The 19,715-nt window shown below is 41.8% G+C and overlaps 1 protein-coding gene across 7 annotated transcripts in view; it reads left to right on the top strand.

Moving 5' to 3' along the window:
- Positions 1-372: 372 nt before the first annotated feature.
- Positions 373-19,715, top strand: part of RYK (receptor-like tyrosine kinase) — a 57,686-nt gene continuing 38,343 nt past the window's right edge. For 2 of the 7 annotated variants that reach the window (XM_014450860.2, XM_023749547.1), the window contains exons 1-7: positions 380-516; positions 2,196-2,226; positions 3,254-3,360; positions 11,373-11,472; positions 13,328-13,462; positions 14,707-14,760; positions 17,277-17,421. In XM_014450860.2, the coding sequence (XP_014306346.1) occupies positions 2,196-2,226; positions 3,254-3,360; positions 11,373-11,472; positions 13,328-13,462; positions 14,707-14,760; positions 17,277-17,421 (572 nt within the window). In that variant the 5' untranslated portion in view covers positions 380-516. Of the gene's footprint in view, positions 517-2,195; positions 2,227-3,253; positions 3,361-4,609; positions 4,730-11,372; positions 11,473-13,327; positions 13,463-14,706; positions 14,761-17,276; positions 17,422-19,715 lie in introns of those variants that run through there. The other 5 variants (XM_014450868.2, XM_023749548.1, XM_023749549.1 and 2 more) reach the window with 4 other exon arrangements.

The raw sequence follows: 19,715 nt of genomic DNA, 5'->3' as shown, positions 1-19,715 counted from the left end.
GTGTTCTCACCCAGGTGCCTTTCTTCCTTCCATTTGACTCTCTTCCTAAAGCCCCATCAGTTCTGGGGGGAGAAGGGGCTAGTGTTTGTAGGCATTACTCTGAGAAGCACTGTGTCCAAAAGGAAGAGTGTTGGTTACCAGAGTTCTGGTTCCAGCACCCTGTGTTTAGCCAGGTAACTACTTAATTGTTTGGAACCCATTTCTTCATCTTTGTGGGTGTTGATGGAGCCCGGTGTCCTTCCTGCTTCATAAGGCAGCACAATGGGAGACATTTGCGATGTGTGTGTACATCAGTTTTATTTTCACTCTATTATTTGTACTTGAAATACTGATGGTTAATGATTTTGAGAGTATTTTTAGGAGTTTAATTATTTTTTCTTTATTTTTTTTCTAGGTCTCGATGCAGAACTTTATTATGTGAGAAATGACCTTGTTAGTCACTACGCTCTATCCTTTAACCTGTTAGTACCCAGTGAGACAAATTTCCTGCACTTCACTTGGCATGCAAAGTCCAAGGTAAGAGCGTGGTCAACCAAAGATGCCAAGCTAGCCCCACCTAGGCCCAGGGCTGAGGCAAGGGCTGTATCTGCACAAAGGGTCAGTGGGTGGAGGGCTGTAGCAGTACTGGGTCCTTTCAGATTTTTATTTTAAATCTTTAGCCTATTCCTCTAGGCTTCCTTACGTCTTTTAAAATGTGGTAGCCACCATTTATGTGCCTAGCTTATGACAGAACACTTACATCCCTTCAGGCTTTTCAAGCAGGGATGAAGGTCTATTTTGAAGGGGCATTTGCACCTGCTAATGACTATGCTGTTACGGTGAAGCGATACGAGTGGGGGTGGGGGAATTGGTGAGATAGGGGTTTTAGACATGTTTGATATAATGGATATAGTTCTCCCATCTATGGAGAAACGGTGAAAGTGAGGTGCAGCTGCTTTAGGCACCCATGTGTGCTGTGGTTAAGCTCCCTTAACCCTAAGGCACATCTTGCTTGGTTTGCTGAATTATTCACATTTCCCAGACGCCTTGAATACAAGTTTTCTCAAAAGTCAAAGAGTGAGAGGCTCAGTGTGGAGCCCACCTCCTGGGTTCAGCTTTGTAATAGGCTTCTGAGTAGGATTTTATTTGGGAAATAAAAATAATTTTGCTACTCAAAAACAAATAAGAATACCTATTGTCAGAGTGTGCTTTTTTAAAATGTATGTTTTATTGATTTCAGAGAGGAAGGGATAGGGAGAAAGAGAAGGGGGGGAGGGAGGGAGGGAGGGCGAGCGAAACATCAGTGATGAGAGAGAATCATCGATCAGCTGCCTCCTGCACACCCCCTACTGGGGATCGAGCCGAAACCTGAACATGTACCCTGACTGGGAATCGAACCCTGACCTCCTGGTTCATAGGCCAATGCTCAGCCGTGAGCCACGCCAGTTGGGCTGGAGTGTGTGTGTGTTTTTGTAAGTATTGTAAAGTGGTGGCTGTTCTGTATTTTTGCACAGTCTTTTAAATTTGACCACTTTAATATAGATTTTTATTTCTACTTGTAAAGCAATAGTGGTTTTTGGGAAAATTCAAATATTATAGAATTGTTTTAAGAACTTTTAAAACTTTGTAGATCTGTACCCAGAAGTAATAATTGTTTATAGTTTGGTATACTTCAAGGCTCATTTTTCCCCCCTCTTTTTAAACAAAAAGGGGATTTTATGACACATGTGTTGTACAGTATTTCCCCCCTACCTAATACTTTATCTTGGCATTTTTCCATTTCTCTACTTATAGATTTAACTCATTCTCTTTAGTGGCTTTGTAATATATTGTAAGGAAGTATGACTTATAGTTATTTAAGTGCCTCATTGACACATGGATTTTTAATAGCATTTTACTACTTTCACTCCTACAAATAGTTTCCTTCACTTCATTTGGCAGGCAGAATCCATGGTAACAGGATGATGAAAACAACTGGTAGTTGCTGCAACTGGTAGTTGCTGTTTCTACCTTTGTTATTGATGACTATAGAAACAGGAAAAATGTGTGTGTGTGTATATGTGCATTAAGAACATCTTTGTTCAGAAATTTTTGTGCATTTGTGGCATTATTTCTGAATAGTAAATTATCACTAAGAAATGATTAGGTCAAAAATGTTTATGTTTAAAAAATTTTGATTTACAATGCCACATTATTTCTCCCTTCCCTCTCCCAAGATGGTACCAATGAACCAACATTCCTTACAAAGTGAGTAAGTATAGGTAAAAATGATTATAAAAATAAGCATATATTCTTCTTATATGTACTCATGCATACTTTATAGAAACAGCACATACATACAAATACATGCACTAAAACATAGCTGCAGGAATGTCGTGGTTAAAGTTGTTAGTTGGATCCTGGGTAAAACATGTATGCCTTACTGCCTGTGCACCCCAGCTGTCCAACATTGTTGCCTTGGGGTATTCTAATATGGAGGTTCTTTTTTAGGAGTGGATAGATGCAGAAACAGAGGTGAAGAGAGAAAAATTCATGTGAAATAATTAAGGACATTTAGTACATAATAACCTGGGTGTGGTATAGATAATTCAGAAAAGGTTCACTTGAGACATTTTAATCTGAAATATGTCCGTTTCAATGAGTGTGCACCTGAATTCTTCAAGGAAACCTGGCTTACACATTTTTCAGTATTCCTGCATAAAGATTATGTGACCTTATTTGGAGGGGGCTGGTAAACTTAATTTTGATTATTTCAAACATAAAGAAAAATTATTAGTAAAAAGAATTCTCATATATTCTTTACCCAGATTCACTAGCTGTTACTGGTTTGTTCCATTTACTTATTTTATCATTCATTCTATCTTTCTTTCTCCCCACTCTCATGTGACCACACTTTTTCCCCCTTGACTATGTGGAAGGGAATTGCAAGCATCACACCTTTAACCTTAAATACATCAGTGTATATTTTCTAAGAACAAGGACAGTCTTTACACAACATGGTCAAAGTCAGGAAACAACACTGATACACTAATATTATTTTACCACAGGACTCACATTTTGTCAGTTATCCCAATCTTTATAGCTCTTTTTTTCACCTGATTTAGGATCATGCATGCAATTGGTTGATGTCCCTTTAGGCCCCTCTTAAACTGGATATATCTGTGGCCTTTGTTTGTGTTTCTTGACCTTGACGCTTTGGAGACATACAGGCCAGTTATTTTGTGGAAAGTCCTTCATTTTGAGTTGTCTGAGGTTTCCTCTTGATTCCATTCAGGAACGTCTCTGGCTGTAAACACCACAGAAGTGCTGTTCTTCACAGTGCACACACTGCCAGCTTGTTCCATCGCTGGTGCTGTTAACTCTGATCACCCAGTTCACCAGGTTTTTCACACTGCTGTTTTCTTCTTTGTGATGGATAAGTAATTGTGGAGAGAGAATTTGAAATTGTATATAAAAAAATCCCATTCCTTACCACACTTTCAACCACTAGTTTTTGCATATCTGCTAAAAATAGGTTTCACTTTCCAGCCAGTGCTGTCACGGAGAGCAGTCAGATCTGCACTGGGCAGCCACGGGGTAGAACTGTTGTAGAAGGAATTCAAGCATTAGTGGAGTGGTGGGTCTTGAATTTTAAGTTTCCCTGCAACTCTGAGATCCAGTTTCTGTGAATAGCTTTCAGGCAGAGAAGCTTGTGTGTTCTCCAAAAAAACCTGATAGGTAATCAATCATTTGTTACCTTTCCTACCTTTAATGTTGGTGAATATAAAAACAAGTAATAGATGGATTTTTAAAATAGAGACAAATCTAATGAAGTAGTAGAGATTCTATTCTAGGTACTCTACTAACCTTGGACAAGGTGACTATTTCTGGGCCCACTTAGGAAAAAAGAATGCTGATATATTATGAGAATGTTTCCTGGGCAAGTGTATGGGGGGACCTGTAGCTAAAAAGACAACGTGGGATGTCACAGTTACAATTGAACTAAATTAAACAATGGGGGGAAGAGGGGGGCATATTTAATACTTTCAACAATAAAGATTAATGTGTGTATACACACACATACACACACACACACACAGATGACTTTATTTGGAATTAGTTTCAGGGATCTGACATCACTGTTAGAGGGTGCATGAGGAGTTTTTAGGAGCCTGTCATGGGAGGAACTTGGAGTGGAGGAGCGTAGATAGAAGAAGGAGCTCAGGTGAACACACATTTGAATGGGAAGCAGTGTTGGCCTGGGGTACATGTTGCATAGCTCTATTGTGCATCCATTTTCTTCGCATTGTCGTGTACAGCATAATTTCTAAACTACTTCTGTGGCAGATATTAAATACTATCATTAGTGCACATTTGGGCTGCCGTTGCTGGTAGGACATTCTTGGTACTGCAGAAGTTCCCTGACTTGTTGGAGGGTGTCACCATCTAGTTACATGGCTAGGCCAGAAGCCAGACAGGATCCTAGACTTCTCCTCTTAGACCTTTCAAGTCTAGTTGCTTCTTTCTCATAATTACACCTTAAATTCATTTCCTCCCTATGTTGGGACCTCATGCCTCATCCTTAGGTTGGACCTTAATTTATTTCTTACCTACATATGCGAATGATCTTGTAAATGGTCTTGCCTCTGGGGGGCCTTTTGGTGCACCCAGCACAAAGCTGCTCCAGGTTCTCGGTTGCCACCAGAATCCAGTTGGGAAGCCTTCACGATCTCGTCCCTGCCATTCTCTTCTGTGTCTCTCCAGCTAATTGGTTAGTGCCATTTTGTCTGTTTGGCAATTTCTTGAATGGCCTGTGCTCTGTTACATGCTGCTGTTGGCTCTGCTAGAAATGTGCTTTCTTCATTCTTTATCTCATTAACTCCCACTTATCTCATAAAACCATAAGACTCGGTGTCACCTCTCCTTGGCGGTGTCAGTGCCCCCCACAGCCCTCAGCATGTTCTAAGAGTGTGTCCCCCACAGCCCTCAGCATGTTCTAAGAGTGTGTCCCCCACAGCCCTCATCACGTTTTAAGAGTGTGTCCCCCACAGCCCTCAGCATGTTCTGAGAGTGTGTCCCCCACAGCCCTCAGCATGTTCTGAGAGTGTTGTAGTGATTTCTGCGTTCCTCCTCGATGCTCAGCACCCCAAGGTGGGAATCCCTTTCATATTTCTCTGTGTCCTCGGTGCCTGGTGTGGCACCTGGTACTTAGTTACAGGTGCTCCTTAACTGACTGCAGAAGAGATGCAGGGGGTAAAAGCCACAGGGCACAGCTCATCAGACAGAGAACTTGTGAACAGTAGAGCTTTTTAGAATTACAGTGTGCTCCTTTAGGAGCTGTGAATTTCCTGTTTCTGGGAGCATGAAAACATAGCCTGGGTACATTTGACACCAGTTGCACACATGGGCTTTTTCAGGTGTTTTACTCTGAATAAAGCTGTAAATGTGAATAAATGAATGGAATTCATAGCTTAACTATATAGCTAAACTAATTTCACAAGTTCACCTGTAACAGGTATAAGCATTTAGAGAAAAGTAATCATCTTGTATCGTAAAACATTTTATAATAAAAAAAACTAAGAAATGGGGGTGTGTGAATCTAGTTTCAGGCTTTGACCACCATTGGAGCTCATAATTCCAGTTTTAGGTCATAATCTCTGGCGATTTTAGCACAGTTGGTTAATTGAAGTTTTTAATTTTCAAAATTAATCTTTTGAATATTCAATATATGCTCATAGTACAAAATTCAAAAGGCACAAGGGGGATATAGTGAAAAATAAGTCTCTCACTCCTTCTTAGTACCACCCCAAGCAATCCAGCCACCTAGTCCCCTTCCCTGTGGCAACCACTGTTCCCTGATTCTAGCCCCCCCCCCCCCTTCTGTGTGTGGATAAGGTGTGTGTGTGTGTGTGTGTGTGTGTGTGTGTGTGTGCATTTTTAAACAAGTAATATACTGCATATTTTTTAGTGTATCCCAGTAAAGTGTCTCATTGCTTATCGAGTTGAACTTTTTTCCCCTCTAGATGACTGTATCAGATACTATTATATGGTTGTACTTTGGTTTATTGATCAGTTACTATAAGAGGAAACTAAGCTCATATTTGGGAGGAAGAAGGAAGTAGAGTTGACTTGAAATGGGAAAGTCATGCAAGAAGGCAGGAGGGACATAGAGAAGGTTCTTCACCTGGTCGTGTTGGCCCTGGGATGCAGTCATGAGCTTTCAGAAGGAGGGCCCTGGCTCCCAAGCTCTGACACTTGATCAGAAGCTCTTGGTTCTTGCCTGTTCAGACTGTGCCAGAAGATGCAATATTTGCTTCCAAAGATCCCTGAGCTCGTTGGTATGTCAGTTCACATTGTAGAAATTTTTACATTCGTTTTCACACATCAAAGCTTTTGCTCATAGTGCTGTTCTTCAGTGTTTACACAACTCTGTTTTGTCTTGCCAAACAGACTGTGGTCTCCTCGGAGGCTGGAGCTGTATCTTATTTTCGATATGTGTCACATTGCCGTAGTGAGTGGTGGATAAATACCATTGGCTAATTGCATTTCCAGATGGGATGAGAACTCTGATATTGCTTCTCTTTCACAAGGCCACACACTTTTAAAAAAGCAAAAGCTACTGGGTTGTTTTAACAAATAATTAGTTTCTTCTGTATTCCGGAACATTCTCCTATGTCTAGAAAAAAAACCCTGCATTTGTTAAGTGTCTATATTTTAGATAGCTGGAATGCAAAAATATATGAAAGGGTAGCAGAATACCTCCCCTACACATGCCCACCCCATACCTGTTCTCTGGTTTCAGGAAATTTTCATCATTGTCAGGAGGGTCTGCAGGGAACTCATCCAGAGTTCCAACAGCAGCGCCGGGGAGCAGTCTGCAGTGTCCCCAGCAGAGTGGGGCTTCTGTGAGAAATTCAGAGAAATTAAAAGTCTGTTAGGCTGTGGGCAAGTGTATTCACTTTAAATCTGTACTATGTTTCAGAAGGAAATGGCTTTACTCATCGGTTGCCTATTTGCAGTTGCCATTCATTTCCAAGTAAGGGAAGATTACCAAAAATGTTTATTTTTTAGCTTACTCAAATATTTATATTTTCTCTAGTTTCTTTTCTGAAGTCTTTTGGTTCATTCTTTTCTGACAAACAACTGCTGTTCAGAATTCCTTTGTTGCCGTAGATTATGAATGTTAGCTGTAGAGCAGATCAGTTTCTTCAAAGGATTATTGGCAAGTGTGATTCCGTATAGATCAGTACACGCCAAAGTACAGAAAAGGGATTTAACGAAGGACAGTTTCTTCCCTGACCCCCGAAACTGCAGTTTTAAACTTTGTATCTTAAAGATTCCAGAGGGAGAAGAGAACTGCCTAATGAATGCCTCACATGTTTTGAGGGACCCTCAAAAAGGGAGCCAGCAAAAGGCAGGCTTCCACACCTGCAGACTTCCTCTGCCAGGCTGCAGTTCTGGTAGCAGGGTTGTCCTCAAACCTGTTACTGAGCCCTTCACCACCTCTCCTCGTGCCCCGCACTCTACCCGGCTCCACTCACAAGCTCACTTCCCTGCCTCTTGCCCTTCTCCCCACTCCTGTCCTGGGCGCTGCAGTTATGGCCCTGACCCCGTGTGCTGTTCTCGGCTTCCCTAGGGGTTCTGGTCCCTGGTTAGCTGTGCCTCTGCTTATAATAACTGAGTCCTCCAGTAAAGGAGACAGTACGTGTGGGGAAACATAAGTTTGGCTTTGAATCTGTTACATTTGAGGGCTATAAGGTTGTTAGGTAGACATGTGTAGTAGGTAATTGGGCACATGAGAGGATTGAAGATAGAGGAGAGGGAGGAAGACTGGTTGGTAATATGAGATCCCCATGGGCTGGAACCTAGAGTGCTAGATAGAAGGGTTTGTCATTTGTCAGATAGAGGAGAATAGATCTTTCCTTGGGACTGGGTGCAAAGGATGGGTGTTCTAACAGATCCTCCTCGTGCTGAAAAGAAAGGCAGGAAGGGGGCTCCTCTGTGCTCACCAAAGGAGAAAAGAACGTTGTTGAGCGAGGAAGCAGGCAGAGCAGCAGGCGGTGAAGCATGAGGTCCTGTGAGGTTTGGAATGAGAAAACTAGGGAGAGAGGGTTGGTGAGGAAGGATAGCTGAGCAGGATTAAGGGCCTACCCTGGGCCTGGAGTCAACGTTGTGTGAGAGCACCCTTCTCCCCTGGGATGTGATCGCCTCTGGCAGTGCTGGGTAGCAGGAGTAGAATGAGGGGCATCAGGAGCTGGGGCTGCCCTCTAAGGGGGATGGGAGTGAACCTAGGGTGTTGATATGACAGTGTCACTAACATTGTCTTCTTTGATGTGGAAAGTGAAACCAGGTCCCTGGCTGGGCTGGGAAGGAGGGAAATAATTGGCTATTACATCTCAGCTGTGAGCACAGCCCCTGCTTATAAATGTGCTTCATAAATGTTGGCTGAATTAAAGTAGAGACAAAGACCTAGTTATGTAGGAATCAAGTTCTTTAGTAGGTAGGAATATTGAATATTGGAGCCACCAGGAAGATGGCAGGAGATAGAGTGAGCCAAGGGTGAAGGCCTCTGCAAAGACCTGAGTCTGTCGTTTATGTTGATGGCATGAGGAAGAGCTGTTATGAGTAGAACTTGCGAGCTTCAGAGTGTAGGTGGTTTTGCATGAGGAAGGGATGTCCAGAAAGGACCTAATGATTCTAAAAGAATGCTGCCCCTACTGCCTAGTCCCTGAGGGTCAGGTGTTGTACGAACTGAATGATAAACGGGAGGACACGACTTCTGAGGAAAGCCAGGTTGGGGGACAAGGTGGGGAAGACATTTGTGACGAGGCTGAGTGTGAGGGCTGTTTAGAATAGTGGGGTTCTCAGGGTGGGGGACCAAACAGAAGGGCTGCAGCAGTGATCTTGGCAGAGCACAGGAAGGCTGTCAGGATCTCTAGGGTCAGGAGTAGGCTGGTGCTTATGGGAAGTGCAGCGGGACCATAGGGCAGCTACTCTGGAATAACTGCTGATGCCACTGGACTCTTCATTCACCAAGGGGAACCTGTGCCACACTGACAGATGTGCTGCGTTAATTGTCCTGTTTGATCCTCACAATGGGTTCCTTTGTTTTCATTTTACAACAACTGAAACTTGGAAAAGTTAACAATTTTCCTAAGGATCACATAGTCTAATGGTTCCAAACCCAGTTCCTGCTGACTGCCAATGTGTGCACTTGCTCTCCATGTATGGTCCTGTTCAGAGATAGCGTGGATACAGGGATACATGAGTGCATTCTCTCACTGTTAGCCAATGAGAATTGTTGAAAAGCCTGCTAGTACCTCCTGGTGGCAGTGACCCTGTGTTGTGCTAAGGTGAGAGTGCACCCTTTCTAGCCAAGGTACACTAAGTCACTTACTGATGTGCAGCAGCAAGAACATTTCCTTTATGAACAGTTGCACTTATCAAATACAGCCGTTAACAGTAATCTGTATACCTCCTGTAACTACAAAGCAGTAGTTTAACGTTGGCATCTCCCTACAGCATTCAGGGGCTTTCCGATAGAGTGTGAAAGGAGGAACCCAGAGAGTTAAATTCATTGGATTGAGTCCCTTTTCTTATCCATGGGTAGACACCCCCTTCCCTGGAGCCATACCAAAGGCCAGTCCGTTCTCTTACAGCAGGGGTGGGGAACATCATCCGGCCAGCGGGCCATATAAGGTCTACGAAATCATTTGGTCTGGCCTGCCAAGGCATTAGGGGTGAGTTCATTAAATGTTTGACCAAATATAGCAGGCTAATTTTTAAGTTGATAATTTTGTATAGTTCTTGAATGATGTTATAAATATCCAAATGGCCCTTGGCAGAAAAAAGGTTCCCCACCCCTGTCTTACATATGGGATGATCCTTTTTCCCAGTTTCCTTTCATTTTATGATGTCCCATTTCATTGGCTTTTTTCATTAGCATATACATTGGGAATACCTCCCATTGATAAAAGAAGACAGAAAAGCTTTGGGATTCCACCCCCCCCCCCCCCAGCTACTGCCTGGTTCCAATTCTTCCTCATTGTTTCTTAAAGAAGATTTGCAAATTGCCAATTATAAAGTACAGTATAGGGAATGTAGTCATTAATATCATAATAACTATGCATGATGTCAGATGGGTACTAGACTTATTGGGGTGACTACTTTGTAAGTTACATAAATGTCTAATCACTATGTTATACACCTGAAGTGAATATAATATTGTATGTTAACTATAATTGAAAATTTAAATTTTTTTTTAAAGAATGGGTTCTTGAACCTCTTTCCTGCTACTCTTTTCCCAACCTACTGCCCCTTGGCTTCCATCTATCCTAGCCTTCCACCAAAGCTGCTCTTGTGACCCCTGAATGGGAGCAGATACTACTAATAGTCTTATCAAGACCCCATGGGCCCTGGCCAGTGTGGCTCATGGTGAGGGCATTGTCCCACACACCAAAGGATCGTGGGGTCGATTCCCAGTTGGGGCACATACTTAGGTTACAGGTTCGAACCCCAATGGGAAACAGCCAATTGATGGTTCGTTCTCTCTCTCTCTCTCTCTCTCTCTCTCTCTCTTTCCTCTCTCTCTGGATTCAATGAAAAAAATGTCCTTGAATGAGGATTTAAAAAGGAGAAAAAGGTCCCATGGGCAGAACAAAGACTAATGAGAGATATATGGCCTTATTGAAGGTGGCAGCCATTCTGAATTTCAACTATTGCTTTGCGGTTTGAGCTGTTTCTTCCATGAACATCTTTCTAAGCAGCAAGACTATTTATATATTGATGCTGGTTGGTTCTTTTAAGTCATACTGTGTAGGGCAGGTATTTGATAGATAAATATTGGTATTCCAGAGATAACGTCTTAATCACCTCTTTCCCCTTTTGGATTCTGACTCACTTGAGAAACAGATTCAGAAGTTAGATGGGCATCCAACCATGAATTTGCTTAATGGTGAAAGTTGGACTAGAGAATGTGGCTTAGATATTCTATTAGAAATTCCAGCCTTGGAATCTGCTTGTGGGAGTGGGTCTGCCAGCCACATGTAGCCCATCAGAGCTTGGCTTTTATCAGCCAGAGAAGGCATTGCTGGCTAATCTTGGTCTGTGAATTACACATCTCAGGGGCTCTCCAGGGCTTCCTTTTCAATGGCTGTGTAGTTCTCAGCAGAATTTCTGAAATCTACATGGCAGATTTACAGGAATGTGGTGGATAGGAAGTAGACAGTGGCTTACTGGGCTGAATTTGTGTCCAGTTGAAAATTCCTAGGACTGTTTCTATTTGCATTGTTTAATAGCTAGATTGTACACATGAAAGGCGCACGTATTCATTAATGAGCCAAATCAGTGAAGTCAGGTTATCAGTGTCCCTTCTGTTATCACAGGTCCAGTTTGTTTATTTCTCCATTTTACAGGTTGAATATAAGCTGGGATTCCAAGTAGACAACTTTGTGGCAATGGACATGCCCCAGGTCAACATTTCTGCTCAGGGGGAAGTTCCACGCACTTTATCAGGTGAGTCTCAAAGACAGTGTTTACCCCACTGATTACAACTGTGTCTCCCCTACCCCAAAAAGAACAATTTCTATTCCATACTGCTGTGTGGTGCATCTTACTTGATAGGCGTAAGATATACAAGTACTTTGAAAAGTAATTTTTATAAATATTGATGATTTGTACTGTCTTTTAAACCATTCCCTCTTTTCCATCGCCTCCAGAACTGTCTGTGCTCAGCTCTTCCTTACCTCCTTTTCTGCATTGCTGGCATTGGCCTCTGTGTGGGTCCCGTGTTTGGTCTTGTTCCTCTGGGAGTAATTCCCACACCGTGTCCCCCACCTCCATCAACTGAATGCATCCCAGACGCTCTACCCAGCATGCTGTAGGTTGACCGTCTGCCCCTGCCTGTCTGGCCTTGTTGCTGCACTTGCCCCAGTGTTCCAGCAGCTCCACCTCCATGCAGTTCTGATACCCACGCCTTTGCATGTGCTGGTCTCTGTATTTGGAACCATCTTTTCCTCTTGTGAACTCCCACTCACATGTAATAGTCTACAAGTCTCAAAATCTGCACTGTTCTTTTCCTGCCTCCTCCTCTCCCTCCAATTGTTAACCCTTTCTTCTGTTCTTCCTTCCCCATAGAATCTTTATTTCACTATTTTTGAACAGATATACATTATCTTGTAATTCTTTGTTTTTGTTCTCTCCCTGCTAGCCTGTGACCACCCAAAGGGCAGGTGCTGTCTTTTTCAACTCTCTATCCTTGGCACCTAGCATAACATCTGGCCTGGGATAGGCACTCGGGGTTTGTCTGAGTAAATTATTGAAGTGTCATATTTATACCCATTTAATTACTTTTGGACCAGCCTTTTGAGAAAGGTTCCTGAAGATGTGAAATTTTAAGAAAATGGAAATTATTGAAACTTGGAAGTATAAGCCACAGTGGTGTTGAGGAAGTCTTCCAGGCAGTCTTATTCAGTGTTATATATTTTGATTGATTTCAGAGAGAGAATGGGAGAGGGGAGAGAGAGAGAGAGAAACATCAGTGATGAGAGAATCATTGATTGGCTGCCTCCTGCATGCCCCTCACTGGGGATCGAGCCTGCAACCCAGACATGTGCCCTGACTGGGAATTGAACCGTGACCTCCTAGTTCATGGGTTGATACTCAACCACGGAACCATACTGGTCATGCCACACAGTTTTATATTTAATCTCTTCATTAAGAGCAGTACATAATGAATTCAGGTGGTGAATTGTCTTTCCTTTTTATCAAGTAATGTTTATTATTGTTGATGTGGCTGGTAAGGTGGCAGTGTTTGCTTTATGTTTCTGTAGCTTAACTATATCACAGTAAGACAGTGGTTCTCAATCTTCCTAATGCCGCGACTCTTTGATACAGTTCCTCATGTTGTGGTGACCCCCAATTTCATTGTTACAAATTGAACATAATTAAAGCATAGTGATTAATCACAAAAACAATATGTAATTATATATGTGTTTTCCAATGGTCTTAGGCGACCCCTGTGTAAGGGTCGTTCGACCCCTAAAGTGGTCGCGACCCACAGGTTGAGAACCGCTGCAGTAAGAGCACATATGAGACAAAGTGATATTAATATCATGAGCAAAAGTTGAAAATAATTATCTCTCCACTTATTTCTTGGTTTGTTCTTTAACACTAACTTTTACGTTTGTAATAAATGAAATAATGTCTCAAGCTGTGTAGCCTGAAGATAAGTCTTCTGAAAGTTTCTACTTAAAATTTTATGTATTTTTAGTTTTATTAAAACAAAAATCAAATAATTTAAAGATATTTGATGGGCTTTAGTGTTGAATTTTAGAAAATTAAAATAAATTTTTTTTCTTTTTTTAAACAGTGTTCCGGGTTGAGCTTTCCTGTACTGGCAAAGTAGATTCTGAGGTTATGATTCTAATGCAGCTCAACTTGACAGTAACCTCTTCAAAAAACTTTACAGTCTTAAATTTTAAGCGAAGGAAAATGTGCTACAAAAGTAAGGAATTTATTTACCAATTTATGTATTCTATATAGATTGTAAGAAGGTCAAAAATAGATTTTGTAGTGTTTTTTTACAGATTTGTAACCAAATCTCTATTATAATTGTAAATGAGTAAAGGAAGAACACTGCCAAATGAAATTCCAAGGTAATCGCCAGGTCATCTTCTAGCCAGGAACCAGGCCCCCCGCAGCCCTTGCTTTCTCAAAATCTTTTGCCAGAATTGCAAGGGAATCTTATATTAGGAATGCGAAATAGCACTGTAGTAATTAAAGACGTAAAGAAATCAGGTGATTCTGACAGGGGCCCCAGTAAAGGAGTATTTATTGTATTTCTCTTATAAAGTTACTACTGTACAGAAGCATTGCCTGAGGTCAGAGAGACCGGGGTTAGAATTATGGCTCTGCTCTTGGCAGAAGGTTGGGACAAATTACTTAATCCAAATCTCAGGGGTTTTTTAATCTAAAAATTGGGCATAATAACCTGTTTCAGAGGTGTGTATTGTTTGTTTTAGATCGAATCTAGCCTAAAGCTTAGAATACCATTTGTGGGTAAATATTAGGTGTTTTTGCTTTTGAATAATTTGTTACTCAAATTATTATGCTTATAATGTTCCAAGTACTTTACAGCATTAAACCCATTTATTTTATCATTTTTAAAAAGTATATTATTGATTTTAGAGAGAGGAAGGGAGAGGGAGAGAGAGAGAGATGGAAACATCAATGCTGAGAGAGAATCGTTGATCGGCGTCTCCTGCGTGCCCCTTACTGGGAATATAGCCTGCAACCCAGGTATGTGCCCTGACTGGGAATTGAACCATGTCCTCCTTGTTCATGGGTCAACACTCAGCCACTGAGCTACACCAGCTGGGCACAGAAATCCTTTTTCATTGAGCATCTATCTATAAGGATCACCCTTTGGTTAATGATGATTATAGTGATGATTATCAGAATAATAATCTATCATTTATTGTGTTTTAAGCAACTTTTAAGCAAGAATTCATATCACATTTCAAATGATTATAATTAAAGTGTGAATGTGAAATACGTGTAAGATCTTCATCTCTTTAGCAGGTTAGAAACAATATCTTAGTATTATGTTTGCAACAAATATCTTAGTTCAGGCAGTGTTCTGCTATAACATAAAACTGTTAGAGAAAATTTAGAAAATGTAATTATAATATTTAAGGATTTTCACAGAAAATAATTTCTAAAGCATTTTCTATCTCCTTTTTAATTCAGAACTTGAAGAAGTAAAAACTTCAGCATTGGACAAAAACACTAGCAGAACTATTTGTAAGTGTTTCTGTATTATCCTTCTCCTTCATTAGGAATGAAAAACGGTGATTGGAAATGAACATGATTACATGAAGCTTGGAGGCCTTGTGGTTTCCAGTTTGTCAAAAGATAAGCACCATGCTGTTTAATTTGCTGTTTTGTAGATTGGTATAGTCAGATGAAATTACTAGAATACTAAACATTTCCAGAAGTAAAATTCATATCCTATATAATAAAAGCCTAATATGCTAAGTGTCCAGTTGTCTGGTCGGCTGTTCAACCAATCAAAGTGTAATATACTAATGATATGCTAAGGCCACTCAACCGCTCGCTATGATGTGCACAGACCACCAGGGGGCAGTCAACTGGTTGACCAGTTGCTATGACGTGCACTGACCACCAAGGGGCAGATGCTCCAACTGGTAGGTTAGCTTGCTGCTGGGGTCCGGCTGATCGGGACTGAGGGAGATGGGCTGGACATGCCCTGGAGCCCTCCCACGGTCCCTCCCTGGCTGACCAACCTCCTGCATCCCTCCCCAGCCCTGAACGTGCACCGGTGGGGTCCCTCAGCCTGGCCTGTGCCTTCTCACAATCCAAGACCCCTCGAGGGATGTCGGAGAGCTGGTTTCGGCCTGATCCCGCAGGCCAGGCCGAGGGAACCCACTGGTACACGAATTCGTGCATCGGGCCTCTAATATATTTCATAACAAGTGATCTAGAAAAACTTTTAAGCAAGAATTCATATCACATTTCAAATGGTTATAATTATTAAAGTGTGAAGGTGAAATACATGTAAGATCTTCATCTCTTTAGCAGGTTAGAAAATCTGATTTGTGACCTGGACCTAACCCTCAGCTAATTTCTTCCAGGTGAAAGTATCAGCTTAAAGACAGATGCTATGTTATTTAAACCTACAGAGCAGAAACTCAAAGTAGATTTTTGTTTTTATGGTAATGGTTGTATTTAGATAGTAACCTAGACTTCGTTTTCCTTTTCTGACATGGACTCATCATTGAGACTTACTCTCCCTGAGGTAGTGTTAATAGCAGTACCTTAAAAGGTTACTAGATTGTACTTGTGCAGTCAGGTCTGGAGGACCAAGAAGCCATTTGGTCTCTTTGCATTAATCTGTTCGGATTTATTGTTTGTGGACTCCAAGTGTAAGTTTTAGAAAGCAATGTTTTCCCCAAGGGCTTGAAAGCTCTAACTTTTACTTTTTGGCCTAACTTATCCCCACACTTGACAATGTCACATAGATGCGCACAAAGTATTCTCGGACAGAACAAGGTTCTGGGTTCTCCTCCCCTGACCTGCTTCCTCCTTGTATTTGTAGAGGAGCCATTCTCCACCTGATTCTTTAAGCCAAAGCTTTAATTCCTCTTTTTCTTTCTACTTCAGTATAATCCACGAGCAAGGCCTGTTAATCTGCTTCCCAATCCATTCACTTCTCTCTCCACTCCACACTCTTGCTCCAGCCTCTGCTGTCTCTTTCTTGGACCTCTCACTCTCTCCCTGCATCTGCTCTGCTGCCCCCACAGCATTCTCTACACAGCGTGCAGTCAGTTGTCTTTGTTTTTTCTTCAACTGTGATAATGTGTGTCATTCTTTTGCTTGAACCTTGCGATGATTTCCCATCTCACTTGGGATAAAACCCAAATTCCTCAGGCTTTATTCAGTAGAATTACTTTGATGAAGTACTCATCAAAACTTACTTAAATCTCCAATCACACCAGTTCTGTTCTGTCCTCATTTTTCTGTCTCTTTCTCAGTTTGCTTCTGTGTGTGTGTCTGTCTTCTGAGTTATTTTCTCTATTGCCGAGGCTTTCCTTCCTTTCTCCTTTTTGAATAATATAACGTGAAATATTATTTTATTTCATGATTAGTCTTGTTTTTCTGCTTTTATCTTTAAAAACAGATAAGCAAAATAATTTGTTGCTCTCAAAAGAGAAAAAGGTTAAATGCTTATTGTTGTTGTTTTTAAACATATGGGTTGCTGTGTTGTATATTCCTTGTCCTGGGAGCAGGGTGGTTGGCTGATCTGCCTACTTCAGCATCACTGCTGAGGAAGTATGAGGATCTAGAGATCTGTGCTGTCCAATATGATAACTCCTAACCATATGCAGTTATTTAACTTTAATTATAATGCAATAAAAGTAATTCTTCAGTTCCTCAGTTGCACTAGCTATGTTTCAAGTGCTTAGTAGCCACAGGTGGCCAGTGGCTGCTGTATTGGCCGGCTCACGTAGGACATTTCCATCACTGCAGGTGTTTGTTATATGGAGCCACTGTGACTTTTATACTCATTAACCAAAAGTTCTATTTAAAAATTTTTCTAAAAAGCTACAACAAAACATTTAAAATATTGTGTGAGCTTACATCAACACACTACTGGTAACTTATCAGAGAATGGACACATGAAATGAAAATCTTTTTTTTTTTTACAAAGAACAGGATTCTTATAGTGCATATTGGGTCACAAAGCAATTGGTGAATTTGTTTAAAAAGCTTGATGTGCTTTTTCATTTTTATTTCAGATGATCCTGTACATGCAGCTCCCACCACTTCTACGCGTGTGTTTTATATCAGCGTAGGGGTTTGCTGTGCAGTAATATTTCTCGTAGCAATAATATTAGCTGTTTTGCACCTTCATAGTATGAAAAGGATTGAACTGGATGACAGGTATTGTACATATTTTGGGAAAGTAAGGAAATAAAAGCAGTGATCTGCATTTGCCTGGGAGCCCACAGACACCCACGCACGCTGGTGTACAGTGGTGCAAGGGAGGGAGGGAGGATGATCGAGTCGCTAAGCAAAGGAAAAATTACTGTCTTTGTGATTGCTGTCGTTGTGTTTCTCTAATCTTTTTTTAATTTGTGAAGTCAGAAATTACAGTTTATTAGTTGGTAGAGAAGTCGAGATCAAAATTTCCGCCTCAACCACTTTGATGTGACCCTACACCAGACTCCTGGTACCTTTTAAAAATAGCCCTGTTTCTTCCTCCTGCTTTGTTCCTCCATCATTATCCATCTGTCCATTCATCCATCTATCCATCCATCCATCCATCCAGTAACATTTCTTTAAAAAAAGAGATGTTTTTATTGATTTTAAAGAGAGAAAGGGATAGAGAGATAGAAACATTGGTGAGAGGGAAACATTAATCAGCTGCCTCCTGCAGGTCCCCTACTGGAGATTGAGCCCACAACCCTGGGCACGTGCCCCGACCCAAAATCAAACTGGTGACCTTTTGGTTCATGGGTCGACGCTCAACCACTGAGCCATTGTGGCCGGGCCCCTGTAAACATTTGTTGAGAACCTGCTATAATTTAAACCATTGGTTCTCAACCTGGTTGCACGTTACAATCATAGATAAACTTTTAAAACAAACCAGTCCTTGGGTCCCACCTTCCAGAGAGTCTGACATAATTGGTCTGAGGTGGTGTTTGAGCATCATTTTTTTTCTTAAAGCTTCCCGGATGATTTTAACGTGTAACCTTTGAGATAAACTAGGTCAGTGGTTGGCAAACTGTGGCTCGAGAGCCACATGCGGCTCTTTGGCACTTTGAGTGTGGCTCTTCCACAAAATACTGACTTCTGCGCATGGGCCACGAAGTTTCAATCACACTGTTCATGCGCGCCCGCACGTGGTATTTTGTGGAAGAGCCACACTCAAGGGGCCAAAGAGCCGCATGTGCCTTGCGAGCCGCAGTTTGCCGACCACTGAACTAGGTTATATATGCTAAGTTCTGGGAATAATAAAATTAATGATATACCCCTTAGCTTCAGGTATTTAATCTTTGACATGAACCCATAATTATGAAGTTTTATGAAGTTGATGATTATGGTATGTGAATTATAGTGTGGGATACAAAAGGTGCTGGTCCTAGCCTGGGTGAGTCAGAGATGTCAAGGAAGACATTACCACCAGGATAGGGTGAGAGGTCAAGAAGGAGTGATAGACAGTTTTATTTTTCCAAGACATGATTCTTGTTTCCCGCCTCCAGGATTCCCAGTTGCTGACTGAAGACATCCCCAGCTGCAGGGGTTGGCTGTCAAAGCCCTGCTTTATGCAGCGGTGTATCTCCCGTGTTCCTTGAACCTTTCCCCCTTTCTGTCCATCTTCTTTCCAGCTGCTCTGGTCAGGTGATTATTGTCCCTCACTTCAGCCCTACACTCTGCCCTTTGGGACTTTTTTTCAGTTTCCTTTTGTCCACCAGGCTCCCTACATTTCCACCAGTCCAAACCCTGTTCATTCTTCACATTTCAGCTTTATTGCCATCTCTTTCAGGAAGTCTTTTCTAAGCCTCCCAACTACCCATTTCGCTCTCCCCTCTCTTTCTCTCCCCCTCCCTTTCTGTCTCTCTCTCTCTTTGGGGTAACAATTCCTATACCTTTTCCTCCTGAAATCATTTCTCTGTGTACTTGTCTCTCCTACTAGAATGTAAGCTTTCTCCAGTTAGAGAGCAGTGTGTGTTACTTATTGCTGAATCCCCAGTCCTAACACAGTGTTGTTCATACGTTGGGTAAGCACATTTGTGGCACAAAGCCCCAGGGGACAGGGAGCCTGGTTGAATTCAGCACCTGCCCTGAAGTTCTCTCTGTTCCCATTGTTTTCCTTTCTTTACCTGACTCGAGAAAAACTGAGAAAGGAGATGCGAATGAAAAGAGAAATACATGGGTGATGTGTTTCAGAATATGTTTTGTATGTATGGTAGTGCTGAAGTTAGACTTCGGTTTTATAGAGGATGAAATGGTCTTTGGAAGCACCGAGGGAGAAATAAGGTGAGGGAACAGGTAGAGTTAGAGGGCAATGAAGAGCATGACACTTAGAGGTCAGTCTCCATGCACACATTTCCCTTGAGTGCTTGCCTGTGTGCCAGGGCTGGGAGCCCACGTCGGCCAGAGCTGTGCAGGCACTTCCAGATCACTTGGGGCATATACCTCTGCCTGCGGAAATAATCTGTTACCACCCATGA

Source organism: Myotis lucifugus, unplaced genomic scaffold, assembly GCF_000147115.1.
Source record: "Myotis lucifugus unplaced genomic scaffold, Myoluc2.0 scaffold_8, whole genome shotgun sequence".
Lineage (NCBI taxonomy): Eukaryota > Metazoa > Chordata > Mammalia > Chiroptera > Vespertilionidae > Myotis > Myotis lucifugus.
Note: the sequence above shows the minus strand (reverse complement) of the source record. Positions and strands in the feature narration are given on the sequence as shown.